Here is a 20,813-nt window from a genome sequence, read left to right as displayed (position 1 = left end):
TGTAGTGAAAATTAGGAGTATGGGGTACCAGGTCCTGCTGGTATTGTAGTCTCTCAACATGACGTTGTAATGGTTACGATTGGTGCACCTGTTGTGGTTGGTGCTTTGTAGTTTCAAACGCTATGGTAGATCAGTAGGCATCTTTTTAAATCCACAGAACTCAAGATCTTCTGTATCCATTGTGATTGACGGTGGCATGACATGGCATATTAATGTGGTGGTGGGCTTTGCCGTCGTGGTGGTGGGCTCCGCTGTCGTGATGGTGGTGGTGGTGGGCTCCGCTGTCGTGGTGGTGGTGGGAACCTCTTTAAATCCACAGAACTCAAGATCTTCTGGATCTATTCCTTCAGCGGGGTGTGGCATGGTTGTTGGGCATGCTATGGTAGGATTAGGAGAAACAGTTGGCACCTCTCGAAATCCACAGAACTCAAGATCTTCTGGATCCATTGTGATTGACGGTGGAATGGCATGGCATATTAATGTGGTGCTGGGCTTTGCCGTCGTGGTGGTGGGCTCCGCTGTCGTGGTGGTGGGCTGGTGGGTGGTGGTGGTGGGCTGGGCTCCGCTGTCGTGGTGGTGGGGTTGTTGGGCTCCGCTGTCGTGGTGGTGGTGGGGCATGGCTCCGCTGTCGTGGTGGTGGTGGTGGGCTTTGCCGTCGTGGTGGTGGGCTCCGCTGTCGTGGTGGTGGGCTCCGCTGTCGTGGTGGTGGTGGGAACCTCTTTAAATCCACAGAACTCAAGATCTTCTGGATCTATTCCTTCAGCGGGGTGTGGCATGGTTGTTGGGCATGCTATGGTAGGATTAGGAGAAACAGTTGGCACCTCTCGAAATCCACAGAACTCAAGATCTTCTGGATCCATTGTGATTGACGGTGGAATGGCATGGCATATTAATGTGGTGGTGGGCTCCGCTGTCGTGGTGGTGGGCTCTGCTGTCGTTGTGGTGGGCTCCGCTGTCGTGGTGGTGGTGGTGGGCTTTGCCGTCGTGGTTGTGGGCTCCGCTGTCGTGGTGGTGGTGGTGGGCTCCGCTGTCGTGGTGGTGGGCTCCACTGTCGTGGAGGTGGTGGGAACCTCTTTAAATCCACAGAACTCAAGATCTTCTGGATCTATTCCTTCAGCGGGGTGTGGCATGGTTGTTGGGCATGCTATGGTAGGATTAGGAGAAACAGTTGGCACCTCTCGAAATCCACAGAACTCAAGATCTTCTGGATCCATTGTGATTGACGGTGGAATGGCATGGCATATTAATGTGGTGCTGGGCTTTGCCGTCGTGGTGGTGGGCTCCGCTGTCGTGGTGGTGGTGGTGGGCTCCGCTGTCGTGGTGGTGGGCTCCGCTGTCGTGGTGGTGGTGGGCTCCGCTGTCGTGGTGGTGGTGGTGAGCTTTGCCGTCGTGGTGGTGGGCTCCGCTGTCGTGGTGGTGGGCTCCGCTGTCGTGGTGGTGGTGGGAACCTCTTTAAATCCACAGAACTCAAGATCTTCTGGATCTATTCCTTCAGCGGGGTGTGGCATGGTTGTTGGGCATGCTATGGTAGGATTAGGAGAAACAGTTGGCACCTCTCGAAATCCACAGAACTCAAGATCTTCTGGATCCATTGTGATTGACGGTGGAATGGCATGGCATATTAATGTGGTGGTGGGCTTTGCCGTCGTGGTGGTGGGCTCCGCTGTCGTGGTGGTGGTGGTGGGCTCCGCTGTCGTGGTGGTGGTGGGCTCCGCTGTCGTGGTGGTGGTGGTGGGCTCCGCTGTCGTGGTGGTGGTGGTGGGCTCCGCTGTCGTGGTGGTGGGCTTTGCCGTCGTGGTGGGCTCCGCTGTCGTCGTGGTGGTGGTGGGCTTTGCCGTCGTGGTGGTGGGCACCGCTGTCGTGGTGGTGGTGGTGGGCTCCGCTGTCGTGGTGGTGGTGGTCGGCTCCGCTGTCGTGGTGGTGGTGGTGGGCTCCGCTGTCGTGGTGGTGGTGGTGGGCTCCGCTGTCGTGGTGGTGGTGGTGGGCTCCGCTGTCGTGGTGGTGGTGGTGGGCTCCGCTGTCGTGGTGGTGGTGGTGGGCTCCGCTGTCGTGGTGGTGGTGGGAACCTCTTTAAATCCACAGAACTCAAGATCTTCTGGATCTATTCCTTCAGCGGGGTGTGGCATGGTTGTTGGGCATGCTATGGTAGGATTAGGAGAAACAGTTGGCACCTCTCGAAATCCACAGAACTCAAGATCTTCTGGATCCATTGTGATTGACGGTGGAATGGCATGGCATATTAATGTGGTGGTGGGCTTTGCCGTCGTGGTGGTGGGCTCCGCTGTCGTGGTGGTGGTGGTGGGCTCCGCTGTCGTGGTGGTGGTGGTGGGCTCCGCTGTCGTGGTGGTGGTGGTGCAGGGCTCCGCTGTCGTGGTGGTGGTGGTGCAGGGCTCCGCTGTCGTGGTGGTGGTGGTGGGCTCCGCTGTCGTGGTGGTGGTGGTGCAGGGCTCCACTGTCGTGGTGGTGGTGGTGCAGGGCTCCACTGTCGTGGTGGTGGTGGTGCAGGGCTCCACTGTCGTGGTGGTGGTGGTCCAGGGCTCCGCTGTCGTCGTGGTGGTGGTGGTGGGCTCCGGCATTGAGATAGTGGGATCATAAGGAACAGTAGACATATCTTGGAAACACCAGAACTCAAATGTTGGTATTCTTATTGCAGGGACGCAGGTAGAGTCTGGAGTTTTGGTTTCTCTTGGCCTTGCGGTTGCTGGTTTTGTAGTCCGAGGTGCTAGGGTAGGAACATAAGGAGCTATAGGCATATCTACGAAACCATAGTACTCAAAATCATATAGCTCTACCATGGTAGATGGTATTTTGGTCAGTGGCATAGTGGAGGTGGTGGTTGGCACTGGTTTCTTAGTCAGTGATATTGTGGCAGGAACACAAGGAATAGCAAACAGTTGTTGGAAAACACAGAACTCATCTAGGACATTTGGGGCAGGGGAGCGTGTAGGAAATGTTTTGGTCAGTGATGGCCAGGTGGGGGCAGTTTGTGCTTGTTTTGTAGTCTGAGGTGCCAAGGTAGGACTATAAGGAGCTGTTGGCATATCTTCGAAACTATAGTACTCAAAATCAAATAGCTCTACCATGGCAGATGGTATTTTGGTCAGTGGCATAGTGGAGGTGGTGGTTGGCACTGGTTTCTTAGTCAGTGATATTGTGGCAGGAACACAAGGAATATCAAACAGTTGTTGGAAACCACAGAACTCATCGTCTAGGACATTTGGGGCAGGGGAGCGTGTAGGAAATGTTTTGGTCAGTGATGGCCAGGTGGGGGCAGTTTGTGCTCGTTTTGTAGTCTGAGGTGCCAAGTTAGGAACATAAGGAGCTGTAGGCATATCCCGGAAACCATAGTACTCAAAACTTGAGTGAGCTTTGCTGGTCTCATCTTGAATGTATGGTGCAATGTCTTGAAAATCCCAAAGATCCAAAAAAGTTTCATCAACCTCTCTTGTGAAACGCCTTGACTTGGGATGTCTGGAGGAACACGATATCTTCACAGTGGACATCTCTCCAGCAAAGTTCTGATATACAAGTTGCAGGGACATACCGTCGTACTCTGTCTGAAATGGAGATAACATGCAATCTGATTAGATGTTTTCAATAGTTTGGTAATAAAAAAAATCTAGTATGTTTAAATAAAGCCTTTACCTTTACTTTTTGTGAAAACTTCACAAACAAAGCATCACTACTCGCCAATTGTGATACATTGTATTCATCCGGCGCTTGTGGACCTTCAGAGTAAACAAATGTCAAGTAAACACGATACATTCAAGATCACCAGTCATATTGCTTGGGCCCTCCTTCACTTGCACTCAGGTTCAATCTTTGGTCCTTTTATACCCCTCAATGGACTTGCCAGTTTTACCACCAAAAGGCTTGCAATTTGAGTTGCAGGTGTATTTAAACACCACACACCAAGAAGAGAGTTTCATGAATCAAAGATTTACAAGATCAGACAAAATGGGGATTATGTTGAGTGACGTATGAAACATAGTATTCCAACAGGCCAAGACAAATGCAGCACTAACCAAGCACTCTCATAGTCCTATGGGTTCCAGCTGGTAGCTTTACAGTCATGCTCTTCTTTCCACAGCTAACCTCAGTGGTAGGAGAGGTGGTTGGAGTCTGACAAATTGCATTGCCTGTCACATTCTTCATCAGGAGACGATCAAAGTACATCAGATTCATAGAATGGTACTGGACTGCCCCATCAATCTGGAAAAAAGCATATGAAGATGAGAAATTTCTAGCTTTTTCAGAGTAGTTGTCATGCAAAAGCTTTTCTTTCCTATGAGGCACAAGGCAAACAAACCTTGGCCAAAAAGGCCTTTCTTTGTAGCTGAAGTAGCGTACAAATGGTATCGCATACATTACAATCACATGAAACAATCTTACATACCCACTGGGTTATGTAGCAACCTTGGTAGGATAACCTAATCAGCAGCCATGGCCCACGTTCCATCTCAACATAGTGGCACTCTTTTGGTAACATTCTCAGTGAGAGTGGAGGTAATGTACCTGGGAAAAGTGGTGTCCACTGTTAAACTTCATCCAAAAGTTACAATTATATAATACTGTCTCAGGAAAATCAAGGCCCTTCTGTACAGGAACCTGGATCTTGTCTTTCAAGCAGGTTTGTCAGCATTCACTAGCCTGGCTGCCAGCCCAACTTCTCCCCGCCCAAAAAAAAATTTGGTCGGGAAGTTGGGTCTGGAGGGTCTCGTATTGGGGACCAACTACAGAAAACCAGAATCTGGGCGAACCAATTAAATTGCCGGGCGGGCTTTATAGGATGATGGACAGATGATCAACAGTAACGTAATCACCCACGTCACAAAAGAGCGTTTAAGTTGAATTCGTTTTGAACAAACATGGCTACCGCTGGAGATCTGGGATGTTATGATTCTGCCATCGAGTCTGTTTTAGAAGACATCGACAGCGCATTAATTTTGAAAGAGGAACAGAGAGACGCAATCAAGGCATTTGTCAATGGAAAATATGTTTTTGCCGTCCTTCCTACGGGATTCGGTAAAAGTTTAATTTATCAGCTGGCCCCGATGGAGTTGTAATCCTAAATGGAGAACTTGTTCGTATATGCATTGCCCTTTATTGTTTCGCTCAAAAAGGTTGACCGTGTGAACAAGTACTCTCCCTACCCTTAAATTAATTTTACAACACCGGCAAAAATCGTTTGTATTCATTCTTCAAGCATACTTCAAGTCTGCTTGTAGTTTAGTTCTGTTGACAACAACTATGTGGTGCTTAACATACGTCACATACTATGTTGCTCTGATTGGTTGTAGATCTATCCAATTGAGCGAAGAGGCATTTGTTTTCCAGGCTCGTTTGAAACACGCCCTGTAGTCAAAGCCCAACGGAGAGTTCTCAGACTCATATTCTGACTAGAATTATGAGTATGACAACGTCAGGCTAAGCATTCACACCACAGGCTAAAAAATCTACTACTGACCACCAAGAGCCTGTTAAACTGGCCCAGCCACCGCTATACCTTGTGTTGACCAGTCATTTATACTACGCTTTTTGTTGGAGTGGCCTCCAAGTGTACTTGTTTTACTTTGTATAGATGAATGGCAGCAAGATTTAAAAAAAAAATACATTCTGCCCAAATGTTACCTTCAGTACCGTTTTAATAAGTGGCATAACCTTAACACAACCTTTAGCAAAGAACACCATTTCCGTGTAGGTCTTGTTCAACCCACCCCACCTTTCATGAAGTAGAAGTCAGCCAGTCGGATAAGATGAAGCCTGATTGAAATACTTTCATGGCCACAGTGATACAATGGCTGGTTGAAATGAGATTGCATTCCTTTTTCATGGGTGGCCTTGGAATCTGAAAAAAGTTAAAAGCACTTAGAAACTACTAAAGAATGTAAACGTGGCTCATTAAAGTTGAGGCGTTCTACTGGCCCATGTGACATAGCTTAAGTGTGCATGCTAGTGCTACCACTGTCTTAGGTTTAAAATAACAGCAATAATATATTAAATGTTCCCTATACAAACCCTTACCTCTGATGTACTTCCAGTTGGGCACATGCATTTTATTTTCATTTTCCAGAGCCCTTGAGTCTAAAGATGCTTCATTGTTGGATGTATGACAAGACATCCAAAAAAGCACTTCCAATGATATATTTGCGATCCACATCATTATTGCAACGAATGTGGAGCATGCAATGCATTTACATACAACTAACAAATCATTCATAATATAGGGCTACCCGTGCAGTTGTCAATCAAGCTCGGAAGTCAATTGACTGAATACGCACACCTGGGTTGCGCCCGTCAAACTAATTGGTTGCGCCAAATTTCGATTAGACTGTTGTGTGGCATTACTGGACGGACCTGGTTATTCAAAACCTTAAAAGTGAAGTTCATTATATCCAGAAAATATTATATAAGCTATTCAAAATCGTATTATGGTTTTGCATGAACACGAGATCAAGGAAAACATGTAATCTCATGACACGTCAATGTGTTACTCTATACAGTCCCCGGTGGGTGTCTGTCAGGGCTCTGTGGTGCCACTGCCACTTGGATAAATTGTACCCTCTTTCATGGAAATAATTTGACACGGTAACCAAAAGACAATTGCTAGCTTTCACCCCATAAGAATCTCGTTCGGTCTCGTAGCAGGCCGAAAGCACTAATAGACGTATCTTCCCTCGTCCACTTAGCCTACCTTACTGCGTGGCACTTCCTTTGTAATGTTTGATGAAGTTGCAGAGGGGCCACAGGAGCAGGGGCAGTTTTAGTCACGGAAGAGGAGAGGGGCAGAATTTTCCATTTGACTTGTGTTTGGCTCCCTCTGCTGGCTTAAAAAAAGGTAGTGCGTTTGCGGTATCGCACAACCTTTGTCGTGTCGGTCGCTTGTTTCGTATGGCTGGCGAAAACCTTGCCCGGGGCGCCAAATGTGCTAGGACCGCCACTGCACAGGAGTATTTCCCCAGAAGGATATTATGGGAGGCAAAAGGCACTATATGCTGATGTGTAGGTGTATTGATCAGCTTCAATGAAGATGCAGAGTCTTTTCTATATCCGTAAAAATCATGGTCTTTATTCTTAAAACAAAAAAAATACAAAAAGGAACGTGGTTACATAGTGATTATACATATATTTCTCTCTAGTTAGTTTTCCAGTTCAAACCTTGTGTTCCTAATTTTGTAGTTTTACATGTTTACAGTTGTTTTCACATGGACCTATTCCCATTAGACTCTTAACTTTCAGCTGTGCAGTTGAAATGTCTGTCCATTATATGTGAGACATGCACTCCCCTTTGCAGCCCACTTTGATAAAATGATCCATTCTTGATAACATGATCTAGCCAAATGACATTTTAACCCAGTATAAATCTTAAGTATACAAGATTTTAATTCTAAAACTGAGGTGGGAGCAACAGTTAGTGTATTATACAAGTGCAGTGTTTGGTAAAAGTAGATATGGGTATAGGACTAATGAGGACACAAGTATGATAATCAAAAACAAATTTACCTAGGAAATACACAAACCAAAAAAACATTTGAAAAAGAACACATTTAACTGCAGAAGTCCTCAGGATGGATAACCCAAAGTGGTCTTGATCCCAAAACACATTCGTATGAAATGGAAGGGAGAATGCATGAATGCCCCAAACCCAGCAATCAGAAATGATGCATCAACACTTCCCAGTATGTTGGTGGCTCCATTTAACATAGTAGTAAGTAAAGATTCACCCCCAGTCTTAATCTTTTCTGATCTGTGAATGACAGGGCACAGAGCTAGAATGGAGCTGGGCCATGAGTCAACCAGCAACTAAATGTGAAGCAGAAAAAAAGTATAATTTTGTGTACATTATCATCTGTGCCTTTTCACCAGATTTGTTTAGACCGTTCTTTGTTCAAATTAGGCCTTATCGGTACCAAAAAAAAAACTTAAACGGTGCTGTAAGTGTATTTTTACTGATTAACAATAATGGTGGAACAAATACTTTGAACCCAGTGTTTCATCAAATGGCTAAAGACTTCAGACAGTGGCACAAATATGTTTAAGTGGTCAGCATTGCCGGGGTGAAATCCCAGTGCAATTTGCACACAGAAAGTAGTTTCTGCAGCAGAAAGTATATGAGAAAGCCAGAGAGTGACAAGAGTGAGGAAAAGGAAGCAAGAAGAGAGAGAAATCAGATGAGTGAGTAAGGAGGAGAAGGAGGGATCTAGTGGACTCCAACAATTTTAGAAGCTGTTGAGCTCTGCTAGGGTCTGGTCCAGGGTGGTGTGCAGATCCACATTTTCCTTCTTGGCTGACACCAGCATCTCTGTGAGGGGAGGGGAAAAGTGAGCTTCAATGCTGTAATTCCAATACGTATGGGATGTGTGATTACTAGTTGAGTCTTCTTGCTTTTCCCCACCTATGCAATAGCTACCACTGTCTCATTACAATAATGGGTTTCTAAGAGAGCACTGTGAACTAACATGACATAGGTGCATTCTCTAAGAATTAACATGCCAAGCAACTTGGAGAGACTAAGTCAAATCAGCACAATAATCTAGTATTACTGTAAATGCACTTCATAATTTATTGGGGTTATGCTGTTTTATGTATTAATTCTCCCCAATTGTGGTAGTTGACTTAAATATCTTACACTACTATCAGCTATTAAATTAGTACTGGTGCATTGTAATTGAATGCTTTGAAGAGTATTCGATTTCACATACATTTTGCTGTGCCCACATTGCCCGCATTAATCCACAGGAAAGGAACAGGAAAAAGAGACGAGAGACACAAAGTAGAAGCAAATGTTTTTTTTCTCCCCCATTTGTTCAACAGTACAGAGAATTACAAGTGTGAAGACAAACCGAATTGGGAAAAAGGTATGAAGAAAAAGTGCACAATTAAAAAGAGACAAATTGAACAACAAATGAGCAAAGACACTGAATTGGCACAGAGGAAGGGAAGGAAGAGAGGAAACAGGGGAGGGAGAAAGAAAAATAACTGTGCAATCAAGATTAATGTATTCAGAAGGATGGAGTCGAAATTCTTGAAACCACAATTTGGGGGCGCGCAACCAAGTTTCCAGATATTTATCTGAAAATACAGAGGGGAGGAAGAGCTGTGACTATATATTTCCAACGGCTTAACATTTTCTAGGTACTAAATTTATTTGGATGTTGTTAGTTATGGATATATTATTGCAAATATGAACATTGCAATGAAGTCCAAGATCACACCATTCAAACCTCACTGCCCTTGTTAGACAATGTCATAACTTGTAACCAGCAGAGTTTTAGTAGTAAAACATCGCTTCATTACCTATAAAAAATACAAACTATTGAACAAAACACCAAAATGCCAGCTATAAGTTCACTAATTAGACCATGTTAGACTTGAACAGTCCTGGCATGCTACCACCACACACAGCAGGCCTGTATTTACATGGATGTCATGTCATTGAGGGCGTGGTCCAGTTCCTCACTAATGGCCTTGTACTTGAGTTTCTGTGCATAAAGCTCATCTATGGGTCCGCCACAACCCCAGGCAGAAAAGCATGGACAAGTGTAGCAAAAGAGAAGAATAGGTGAGCAAACAAAAGGAAACAATGAGAAACTGGTAGAACTGAAAGTAATACAAAAAGGTTACAAAACAAAACAAATCGGACAGTGTCTGGGGAAACAACAAATAAGGTAAGTGGAGATGACAGAAGCGTCTCAGACTGAATTCATGTCTTACCTTCAAGGTCATCGATGGTCTTCTCCAGCTTGGCCACAGACCTCTCAGCAAACTCAGCACGAGTCTCAGCCTAGGGGAATGAGTCACATGATGCAAACTTAAGCAACACACAACTGTTGTACGAGAGAACATCCCCTGACCACATCCAAACACGTACGTAGCATTTAACTGTAACCATGCGTTATCTCCATGTACCCAGTATAGCTATCATGGGACAGTTCTCTTAACTATCCATGTCAGTTTCTGGAGGTCAAACAGGTCACTCACAATAATAATACTAAAACTCACCTCTTTCAGCTTGTCAGTCAGGATCTTGATCTCTTCCTCATACTTGTCCTCCTTCTGTGAGTACTGTGGTAAAGAGAAGATTTTGGTCAAAACCACACAAATACGTAAAGGGGTTCTGTACCATTTCCCCCCACACTTGTGCACAGTAGTTTACAGGGGAGGGTAGTTCTTGGGGGAACATTTTATATGGTCAAGTCGAGAATTTCTTGGGAGTGTTTAAGAATCCCAATCTCATTACAAGAATATTCATGTTTATGTCTACCAACCCTGGACAGTGATAGGACAGGACAGTAAGTAATATTACAAATGCTTTTCACTTGTTTTATCTGTCCTGGAGAACACCAACACAATTCTTTAACTGAGCACTAACCAATGCAAACAGTTGATTCAGTTACAAATGCTGAGATTTAATCCCTGCAACATGTCAATCGAGCGACATCAGAAATTCTCAGGAGGATTAGAGGTCAATGACAAGGGTGAATCGAATAGCCAGACCATTAAGATTAAGTTAGCATGGTAAACTAACTTTTATGCTCTAGGGTAGAATATAAAGCACTACCCCAATACAATATGCCATCAAACATAGAATGCAACAACAAGACATGCAAAACACTGCTGCTTACGTCAAAGCAAACTAAACACCTTACTCAATGAAAACAATTTTCACAACGTGCTATAAAAACCGGTGACATGCAGGATTTAACACTCAACAGGTTAATACCTGCACGCACTCAATCACTCTCACACACAAACAAACCCTACCTTCTCTGCTTGAGCCTCCAGAGACTTAAGGTTATTGGTGACGTTTTTCAGCTCCTCCTCTAGTTCAGCACATTTACTGGATTTGGGGAGGCCATGTTGCACATTTTTGTTTTAAGGGATAGAGAGAGGAAAATAGATAGATGACTTATAAAAGGAAAAAAGGACAGAGAGCTACGGGGCAGTGGAAAAGAAAAGAAAAGCCGGAGAGCTATACAAGCAGTGAGAAAACAGAAAATCTCAGCATGATTGAAGTATAAATGGAGTCAAGCTGAAATCTGGAAGTGAAGATAGAGTAACAAAGGATTGATTTGTGATAAAGCAAAATAAGTGAAAGGTGCCCCTCCTCCATACTGATGGACCAATGACAGCCAAAGTATGGCGTTTGATGTGACGTATTCTTTGATTAATGGTGTTACAAGATTGTGAAACAGTGTACAATACTGTTAGTATGCTAGGACTCCACCTAAGTCATCAACCTGAAATCTGGTCCCATGTAAAAAATCATGCCAGCATGTCATTGTTAAACACGTTCTTTACCGCGTTACAGTCCACTGGCGTCCATGCAGCGCGTTGACAGGACTAGGTTAAAGACGGGACTAGAGAAGAAAGACAGGTCTAGGAGAGGGAAAAATAGGGCTGGAGACAGGATCAGGGTAAATGGAGGCAAGCGTGATTCAGAGGAAGGAGATGCAAACCGAACAGGAGGGGGAAGTTTGGCTTGGGAGGTTTAAGGGTCATCTGAACTGCACCATCCTTTTGTTTAAAGTGCTTAAATCCAATTAGGTCTACCTCATTCGCACAGTCATACGCAAACACAAAAAGCTCTTCCTAAAAATAATTAGCTATTTTCTGTCCTACTTGCACGTCCTTTCATTTTTTATAGTTTTACTGTCTATTCTGTTATTTTGCAGCTTAACAAGCACAGCTAGCTGCATGAACTTCTTCAGCTCTAACCATCCTACCATTATGAGATCCCCACGGCTGTTGATGCCCATATTTTTTTATTGCCTTAAATCACAGACAAATAATTCAAACAAGGGATTATCCTTTACTTTTCTGAAAGTTGAGCCAATAATAAAAGTCTGCATTTCTAACTGCTTACATAATTTGCATGATACATATAAACACTTATTTTATCATGGAGTTATGATGAGCATGTTCCACAGACATAAATACTCTACCTGGTCCTCAGAGGCCTGCAGGGTCTTCAGAGATTGGTCAAATCCCCTCAGCTCCTCATCCAGTGCCCTGGCTTTGCTGTTAGTGGAGGATGGGGAGGGGTGGAGTCATGGGCAACCATGCAGAGCAGGGGGATGGGGGAGGTCATGCGTGGAATTTAGGTCGGACCCCCATGTGTACATGCAACCAGACCAGAAGAAGGGCAGTTTCTATTAGGGTACATAACCATTGTTATGCAAACGTGCTCAGTCAATCTCATGAACGTGGGAACACTGTGTCTGGGGCCAGGTTGGGATGATCTGGGGGACGCCAGGGGCGTGGGACTGGAGAACTTGACACATTTTGGTGTTTGCAACAATAACAACATCATCCCAGTTGTGATGAATTTAAAATAGTTTGTGTTTGTAAGCACATCTTCATTCTGTTGTGTTGTTGTCTTAGAAAAGTACTCTGTCCAAACAAATACAAGAATAAATGTGCGAGTCAATTGAAAATCATGTATACTCACGCCTCAGCAAGCTCTGCCCTCTCTTCTGTGCGCTCTAGGTCTCCCTCTATGATCACCAGTTTACGAGCCACCTGGAGACACAGAACAGAGATTTACATTTACATGTAGTCATTTAGCAGACGCTCTTATCCAGAGCGACTTACAGTAAGTACAGGGACATTCCCCCCGAGACAAGTAGGGTGAAGTGCCTTGCCCAATGACAACGTCATTTGACACGGACGGGAATCGAACCTGCAACCTTCTGATTACTATCCCAATTCCCTAACCGCTCAGCCATCTGAGATCCGCATCAGGATACACTTTCCATCATGCGGGAACTTAGCCGGGTATGTCACATAACCTGCTTTCTGGAAATACCCCCATGGTCTGTTTTAGCACATGCTGCGAGTGTGTGTGTGTGTGCGCACACGCAACTGCAACACTGAGGATTTTCTTTAGCAATGTCTCTCAACATGTCTGGACAAATCAGGGACATATTTCTGCAAGTGTCGTAGTTTATGTGTGTGTGCATGTATATGTTGACATTTTACCTCCTCATATTTACGGTCAGCCTCCTCAGCGATGTGCTTGGCCTCTTTCAGCTGGATCTCCTGCAGCTCCATTTTCTCCTCATCCTTCAGAGCCCTGTTCTCAATCACCTTCATGCCCCTGAGATACACACATACATTACATTAGACTGAAATATGACTGTTTGGTCCAGTCTAATGACGAGAGCTATTAGTATGAATATCTAGTATGTGCGCGTTTGACATACACATGACTATACAACTGACTGTCAGCAAGAACAAAATTAAAACAACTTGTGTTGTAAAACTGAAGGTGAAAATCCATTGTGGTTAGAGAATTACACATATCCTCTGAACAATGAGCTACTGGTGCTGGGCCAGGAGTGACTCATGTTAACTGAGATAAGCCCACGCCCCATCACTGCACACAAGTGTTCTCCATTTCCTGTCCAATATAAAACTTAGAAACCAAAAGTTCAATATGATGGAAGTTAAAAGAAATATCCCCAATATACCTTACTTATGGCACTGTACGGTGTGCAGTAACCACGTGAGCACAAAGCCATTTTTATTATTTGGACAGACTAGAGAATGTGTAGGAGTCTTGCTTTAGATTGAGATACTATTTAAAATGTATGACAGTCTGGTCTACAATAAAATCGGTAGTTGTATGTAGAAATGATGGGTACTGACTGAAATACATCAACGATGTGTATCTTCAAGTACATTTAGCAGACGCTCTTATCCAGAGCGACTTACAGTAAGTACAGGGACTTTTTCCCCGAGGCAAGTAGGGTAAAGTGACTTTCCCAAGGACACACGTCATTTGGCACGGCCGGGAATCGAACTGGCAACCTTTTGATTACCAGCCCGCTTCCCTAACCACTTAGCCTCCTGACTTCCGTAGTAAGTAAAAGCCCATGATGCGAGTGGGCGTCTTTAGCACAATGCACTTAAGTTAGTGACTCGCTGTGGGCGTGCTTGTCAGGCGCACATGTCTTGAAGTGGACACTAAGTGCGTTGGTCTTTTGACTGTGCTTCCAAGCCTATACTCCTGGCTCTCCTACAAGTGAGAGTCTGGGCGTCTTTGGAGGTCAGGAGTGCAGGCTGAGTTCTACTGTAGCCTACCCACCTCTCGCTCTCATCTGCAGCTTTCTCTGCCTCCTCCAGCTTCTGCAGAGCGGTGGCCAGCCTCTCCTGGGCCCTGTCCAGCTCCTCTTCCACCAGCTGGATACGCCTGTTCAGGGACGCCACCTCAGCCTCAGCCTGGGGGCCACAGGGAAACAATTCAAGTTAAATCCATGAAATACAACAAACAAAACCTATTTAAACACTGTATACTGCTGACCTGCAATACTGGATGGGTATTAGTTGACATTGAATTATTCATTCAGACCACTTTCAGCAATTTGTTAAAATGTTGTATAATTAATTTGACATTTGTTACTTCATTTTTATGAACTTAAAAAGCTCCTTTATTTTTGAGAATATATAAACACACATCCTCTTTCACTTTCCAATATTATTAAAGTCATCATCCCCAACTAAAGAGCTGGGGCAACAGAGTTGATTATTGAAGAGAGCTGACCATAGATGGCCAGATAGGAGGCAAGAGAGAGATGGAAACATTGACACACATTCAATGAATAGGAAGCAGCATAATCAACCATGGCTCCAAGCAGGTTGTCTCAACTTTAAGGAATCTTTCCTCATATCGTGTTCTGAGAAACGGGATAGCCTACTTGATGAGAATGAAATCAGGGAGATAACATTGGCTACAGGTCAGAAGGGCTGCTTAATTTATTATGAACTGCATGTCGACGGCACGCATCTATTGTATAATGCCCAGTGCAACATGTTGGCTACTCCTTGCATTAAAGAAACGAGATGCAGGCAGCTGAGGCTCGCATCCCAAACGTTAATCTAGTGCATGTAGGACAGGCTAGTTGTAATCTCTCCTGACAACAAAAACTTTGTTCATTTGAAAGAAAAGAAAAACCTCTAGGAGACACCCCACGTTAAGTAACAGCATAGGATTGAGGTTTTGTTTGCAAAAACGCAAAACATCTGCACGAAAGTCAGTCGACGTCGCCTAATGTGGAACTGCACGAAAGTCAGTCGACGTCGCCTAGTGTGGAATGTAGTTAAAAGAATTCATTGGGGCGTAGGTGTAGGCTAAAATAGCATGAATCATGGCCCTTGAAACAAAATTAGGATACCGACTCTGGATATCGGCATTCGGTTGAAACACTGGCTGTTAAACTCGGTAGTATATGCAGACTTCACTAAGGGCCCTTTACCTGCTCTCTTGATCTTTTTTCCTCCTCGACCTGTCTCTGAAGAAGTTCTGCTCTCTCCTCCGCTTCATCTGCCTGTTGCTGTAAAACTTTGATCTTTCGTTTTACCGCGTCGATGCTGTTGACTCCAGACATTTTATTTGCGAATGTAAAGGCCTAGTTTGAAAACTCTTTAACAAGTTTACTTGAACTCCGAGCTTTGTAACAGATTTTTCAGAAAGAAAAAAAAGCAGCAACGCCCAGCTAATAAGTCACACGTTGATGGTATCCTTGTGGCGTGATAGTGCGATATTTCGTCCAAAAGAATCAAAGAATGCGCCCAAACATGCACGAAACTTATGCTGATTGCTGTGGAAACTTTTGCAATAATATAAAAACAAATTCTACAGCTCTAGCCAGGAAACGCCAATTTTGGCTTTTTTGCCAAGACGTGGCAAGGGTAGTCCTAATTCATAGGCTTCCGCTATTGTAATGACAGAGTTTTAGTAGGCTATACTACCACACTGCTAATTTTGAGTCGTTCAAGCAGATGAATTCGATTTTGAGTTGTCCAGTGATGTGGTTCAATTCCTCCCTTCCCACTCTTCAATCTCAAATCCCTTCACTTAACTCCCCTTTACTTTTTCAACTCACTTCCGGCTTGCTCCACCCAGTCTTGACAGACAATGAACTGAAATGCTGACCCAGAATCTGCCTTGCAGCATGAGTTTTTCCCTGGGGGGAAAATATACTGATCCACTGTCAGCTTTTTGGGCAACAAGTCTATGACAGGAAAAGACACTCCTAGGTTACACGTGTCCTGGCCAGGTAAAGTGACGTAAAACCAATAAACCACCTTTGCGTTCCAAGTCACTCCCGATATAGATTAGCCTACCGATTAGTCAACACAGACAAGGCTACAGCAGGTGTGTTGAATATCTGAAAGTGTAACAAAACTACAAAACCTATTTTTCGAGTTAAACCCCTAAGATTAATACTCATGCATGGTTAAACCCATCAATCCTGGTCTTGCTTCAGACAGAACTTAGCAAAAAGAAGACATTTGTGAAATATGAAAGTGTTTTTCCTGAATTCTGAATCACATGAAGGGGTTGTGTAGGGCCTGTAGGCTATGACTGTGTTCTTGTATCACTGCCCCCAATTAAATATTAATGAAAAATCCCCCACCATCAACCTTTCAGTCTTTATCATGAAGGGTTGGGACAAGGCTGAAATTGGTTTAGTTTAACTTCAAAGATACCCTGACATATCACAATTAGTATTATATATTTTAACTATCATGTCATAGGCTATGTTTGTTGGGTTTGCTTGCCTTCGGCAAGAGCACAACCTTTGTTCTCTCATTTAGTCTATTAGCCTTGTGGTCATGTAGCTTTAGAGTTTTTTGTTCAGTTGTCATGCCACCATTGAATGTCATATATAGTCAGCTCTGACTCATTGTCCTGGACTTGATTCAAACCATTCCAGAAAACACAACTTGCACAACTGCAGAGTTCTGAGACATGCGTCCACCTCCACATTGTTTACTGATGAGATCAGTGCCAGATATATTCCTATATCTTCATTTGATGTTATTTAAGCATTTTAAATCGAGACAGTACAGAAAGTGGAAGACACTAATGTCAACACCTATCCGTATTTCGTTATCGACAAAATCCAAGTTGCAAAGTTAATTAGGATCTAAATGTAGATGTGAATCAATAGCCTACTATTTAAATAAGCAAATGTGTCTCATGTGTTTACTTTTTTAACAATAAGTAACAGACTGCCACACTATGACCCACAATCATACTTTCACATCAGTGTCTTTTACTGACAAAAGCCAACTCTGAAATTTAAAGTTGCCTGATTGTTTCAAACAGGCTTGAGCACGCAGATGATTGAGAAATCATGCTGTTGTCATCACTTCAAACCTCTCAATTCCATTACCCAATCCAATACATCCTGCAGAACCTAGAGGGTCATATTTTTTCCCCGACATTTCTGTACTTCTACCACTAGGTGTCATGCCTACACCATTCTAACTATAGTAAGCAGTATATCTCCAATAATTAAAACAGGTTGGCATACAGTAAATATTGTGGTGGTCTGGTTGCACTGCAGGGAAAATACCCTTCTATCATAATTTTCACTGTGGAACAATTATTTCAGACCTGGAAATAATGACAATATGGTCTGTCAGAAGGAAAGAAATTATACACTGTTATCAAGTTAGATCAAGTCTGCCTTCCTGTTTTAGGTAACTTGGTATGATCAAACCAGTTTTAAAAAGTCATATTCTGCCAAGGGGTATGTGTAAAGGAAGACAAAGGCAGGTTTGAAAAAAAAAAATTAAACTAGTTGTAGTATTTTTGCAAAGTACTTTGTATGACCTCAAGAGACGCCTCCCATGAAATGTCTTATGCTAGAAAGGTGTTTCACATTATCTATCCACTCTCCAAGACACACACACACACACACCACACACAGACGCCACACAGACACATGCTTAAAGTATTTGTCATTGGCTCTCTGTGCATTCTCCTCGTTGAGACAAATGATTTTGGTGACAGGTGCTCCTTCTTATTTTAAGTCCGGGAAAAACAAGACCAAGAGAAAAGAAGAAAAGGAACTGAAGGAAAGTTGAGAGCAAAATGGTCTAAACAGGGGGGAGTATGCAACATCCAAATATGAATTGGTTGTAGTTTATTCTACAGGAACTACGTTTACCAACCATCTTGATAAATGAACTATGTTGACCTCCCTCCTGGATTAAATATAAATAACAATGTGTATCAACCATTGTTGGTTAAACACATTCATGTCAAATGTATGGAAAGACGAGGTGGAGTGTAGTGTCAGTGGAGCTATGGCACAACCAGACTCACTTAAACAAAATGTTCTGACAAAGAGTTAAAAAACCTCCTTCAATTTATCCTTTTTGCACCTGGGTCTAATGAGTATGCCCGCAGCATTGTTTTCTATTTTTGTTTCAGAAATGTCCTGAATGTACATCCAAGCAAATCAGCATCGTTAAGTCTGTTCTAAACTGGAACAGAGAAACAAAACCCAACAGATACTGTGACCCTTGGGGACTGTTGGTTGACATTCTGATTTTTTGTTGCACCTAAAATGGTAGTGTGGTTAGTCTGATAGACAGTCATGAAGACTTGCCCGAATGACATCATAGCCAGAAGAGGAGAATGAAGCTACAACAGCTGTGGAGGGTTAAATAGACTGAAACGGAGGGGTGAAGGGCATCCGTCAGACACCGGGCTTAACCTACTGTGATCTAAACGTGGTCACAGCCATCCATATAGCAGGGTGGTTTTTGACAATGTGTGTGTGTGGTTGTGTGTTGTATAACTGTGTGTGTGTGCAGGTTTGGAATGGGGTTGGACTATGTTGCTCATAACATGAGCATTGTGTATTAAGCCTCTGATAGCGTCATGCCTGCTAAGTAGGATCAGATAACATAATAGGAAAGGACAGGGTGTGGCATGGAGCTGTCTGTTACATCCCTACTAGGACAGTAGGCAGCTAGCCTATTCATGGTGTGATGATGGAACCCAATGGTGTTCCAAATTGACGCCAAAGTTGTTATCTTCTCCCGTCTGGCAAACTTCTTTGAGCCAATGGGGCAGATCAAAAAGGTTGTATTTCTGAAGTGGACTTTCATAGGGTGGATTACACATCTAGGCGATCACTAGGTTATAAGATGAGCTTTCACAGTGGTCTCACACCTGATGAGACACTATTGTTAATTACAGCAGCAGTTGCACAACTCACATCTGCAGCCTTCTTGTCTGCCACCTCCAGCTTCTCCTGAGCATCCTTCAGGGCCTCAGAGTATTTGTCCAACTCATCCTCAGTCCCCTTCAGCTTCTTCTGCATCTGCAGGAGCTCATCTTCATGCTGGGAAGGAGAGAGGGCGAGAGAAAGCAGAAGTAGGGAGAGAACATCATGTATGGAAAGGAGAAGGGGCTGTCAGCAAGTGATTGAGTTAGTTGATCATCAATCTCATCGATCGCCCTATAGAATCTCAATACTTATCTGTAATCTGTATGACATTCATCAAATAAATTCCTTACTTGCTCTCGGCTCACAGCTATCTCAAGGTGAGATTTACGACCCCCCCTTCAAGGGAGGACCCCTCCCTTCATCTTTCTTCCTCCCCAAACAAATGGGGGTGTGGGGGTGACTGACAGACTGGCTCTTGGCTATGTTTGGATGCTATAAATACTTGGACAACTGCTTCCCCTCATGCTGGCTCACTCAATGAGAATATCCTTTCCTTGTCCCTCCATCCTCTCTAAGTCCTCTCTCCTTTCACAACCTTTCCACAGATTACTTCTCTGACACTGAAAACTGACCCTCCTGACTTTTGTCAACCAAAGCAATGGCGAATTAAGTTTCTCACAAATTTTCCATGCAAAGGTCACTTTGGTCAGAGGGTAACACAAAGGGTCTGACAAACAGGTTTAGCAATCAATGTCCCAATTAACCAGTGCTTCTTACATCGAAAGTTATATTTGCGATATAGTCATCTGCTCAAATACCTCTGTGGCAAATTTAATGAGGAGTTTGACAAATGAGATTGTTTCCTCAATGTAGTTTGGTTTTGTTACCTATTGCTTTGCCTAATACATAATTGTGCCAACCTGCTTGCTCCTCTCCTCCGCTGCTTTCTTGTCGGTCTCCGCCTGCTCCGCCTGGTCCAGAGCGTTCTCCTTATCCAGTTTCAGCATCAGCATCTTCTTCTTGACGGCTTCCATTTTTACTGTTTTTCGTTTGGCTTTTACTTTAAAGAACAATATGCAAAGACAAAAGAGAACGAGAGTGGCTCACTAGTGGGAAGGAGGTTGAGTTGGTTCCTGATAAACTGAAAGAGAGAGAGAGAGAGATAAAGGGGGGGAGGGAGGCAGAGAGGTAAGAGGGGAGACCAAACTCAGTCCAGGATCAAGAGAGAGCATTTATTTCACAGAAAGAGTTTGGCCCCTCCCCTTGAAAGAGCCCTCCCTCTTGGCCCCTCCCTAATCCTCGTGGCCACCCCTAACTCTATTTTACAAAAGAATCGAACCCTAGCTAAAACTGTGTCTGTACCCACACAGTATTATCATCTTCTTCATTAGTATAAAACAATGTCTAGTGCAATTGTCTCTGTTCAGCTTTTTACATAATCTACAGTACCATCTTTCACTTTACATTATCTTAATGTCACATGTTCTCTTCATGTTGTGTGCATGCTAAAGAACTAAATCGAATAAGAGAGAAGTGCATTGCAAGTGGAAGAATGAGAAGGATGCACAGAGACAGAAGCCATCATAAAACAAAGATACACTTCTATTTCTGTCAGTCACACAGAGCTCACATTTTTGTCGCTAAGGATGGTGGACACTCCAATAACACAGCAGGGCACACCCTTACCACTGTTGTAGATATTGTTTCATGTCAACCTTTATTATCTAGGAAGCCGTGTAGGCAATATGAATGGTCTGAATCCTGACAAGATGGGTGAGAATGATAGCAGGTTTCCTAGTTCAATAAAAAAAAAACACCTTCCTTTCTTTGAGAATTTCT

At 43.7% G+C, this 20,813-nt stretch overlaps 2 protein-coding genes across 9 annotated transcripts; both read right to left on the bottom strand.

The window, feature by feature from the left end:
- Window positions 1-120: 120 nt before the first annotated feature.
- LOC124467424 (mucin-2-like) lies at window positions 121-3,699 on the bottom strand. The gene is made up of 5 exons (XM_047019706.1): window positions 3,646-3,699; window positions 2,514-3,557; window positions 2,067-2,303; window positions 654-1,070; window positions 121-534 (listed from the first exon to the last, which is right to left on the bottom strand). The coding sequence occupies exons 2-5, from the start codon at window positions 3,540-3,542 to the stop codon at window positions 121-123; spliced, it is 2,097 nt and encodes a 698-aa protein (XP_046875662.1). The 5' UTR covers window positions 3,543-3,557; window positions 3,646-3,699.
- A 3,350-nt stretch (window positions 3,700-7,049) lies between these two features.
- On the bottom strand, window positions 7,050-20,195 carry tpm3 (tropomyosin 3). Of its 8 annotated transcripts, none has more exons than XM_047018975.1 (10): window positions 19,895-20,195; window positions 19,023-19,148; window positions 14,090-14,223; window positions 12,982-13,099; window positions 12,452-12,522; window positions 11,946-12,021; window positions 10,003-10,065; window positions 9,715-9,784; window positions 9,421-9,499; window positions 8,775-9,072 (listed from the first exon to the last, which is right to left on the bottom strand). In XM_047018975.1, exons 1-10 carry the CDS (start codon window positions 20,006-20,008, stop codon window positions 9,069-9,071), a joined length of 855 nt encoding a protein of 284 aa, XP_046874931.1. In that variant the 5' UTR covers window positions 20,009-20,195; the 3' UTR covers window positions 8,775-9,068. The 8 variants fall into 8 exon arrangements, with proteins under 8 accessions (XP_046874932.1, XP_046874930.1, XP_046874937.1 ...); XM_047018973.1 differs by lacking the exon at window positions 11,946-12,021 and adding an exon at window positions 10,765-10,840 and having other exon boundaries at window positions 19,895-20,194; XM_047018976.1 differs by lacking the exons at window positions 8,775-9,072; window positions 9,421-9,499 and adding an exon at window positions 7,050-8,302.
- Between the last annotated feature and the right edge of the window lie 618 nt (window positions 20,196-20,813).

Source organism: Hypomesus transpacificus, chromosome 4, assembly GCF_021917145.1.
Source record: "Hypomesus transpacificus isolate Combined female chromosome 4, fHypTra1, whole genome shotgun sequence".
In the NCBI taxonomy this organism is placed as follows: domain Eukaryota; kingdom Metazoa; phylum Chordata; class Actinopteri; order Osmeriformes; family Osmeridae; genus Hypomesus; species Hypomesus transpacificus.
Note: the sequence above shows the minus strand (reverse complement) of the source record. Positions and strands in the feature narration are given on the sequence as shown.

What these genes read in the sequence shown, in the direction of transcription:
- tpm3 (XM_047018976.1), bottom strand. Translation starts at nt 20,008, where the DNA reads ATGGAAGCCGTCAAGAAGAAGATGCTGATGCTGAAACTGGATAAGGAG. An exon ending in CAGACAAGAAGGCTGCAGAT is followed by an intron (nt 14,224 to 19,022) that starts GTGAGTTGTGCA and finishes TGTGGCCCCCAG; the next exon opens with GCTGAGGCTGAGGTGGCGTC. An exon ending in TGCAGGCCTCTGAGGACCAG is followed by an intron (nt 10,066 to 11,945) that starts GTAGAGTATTTA and finishes TCTTTACCACAG; the next exon opens with TACTCACAGAAGGAGGACAA.
- LOC124467424 (XM_047019706.1), bottom strand. Translation starts at nt 3,542, where the DNA reads ATGTCCCTGCAACTTGTATATCAGAACTTTGCTGGAGAGATGTCCACT. An exon ending in GGACCACCACCACCACGACA is followed by an intron (nt 2,304 to 2,513) that starts GTGGAGCCCTGC and finishes ACGACAGCGGAG; the next exon opens with CCCACCACCACCACCACGAC. An exon ending in CGGAGCCCACCACCACGACG is followed by an intron (nt 535 to 653) that starts GCAAAGCCCACC and finishes ACCACCCACCAG; the next exon opens with CCCACCACCACGACAGCGGA.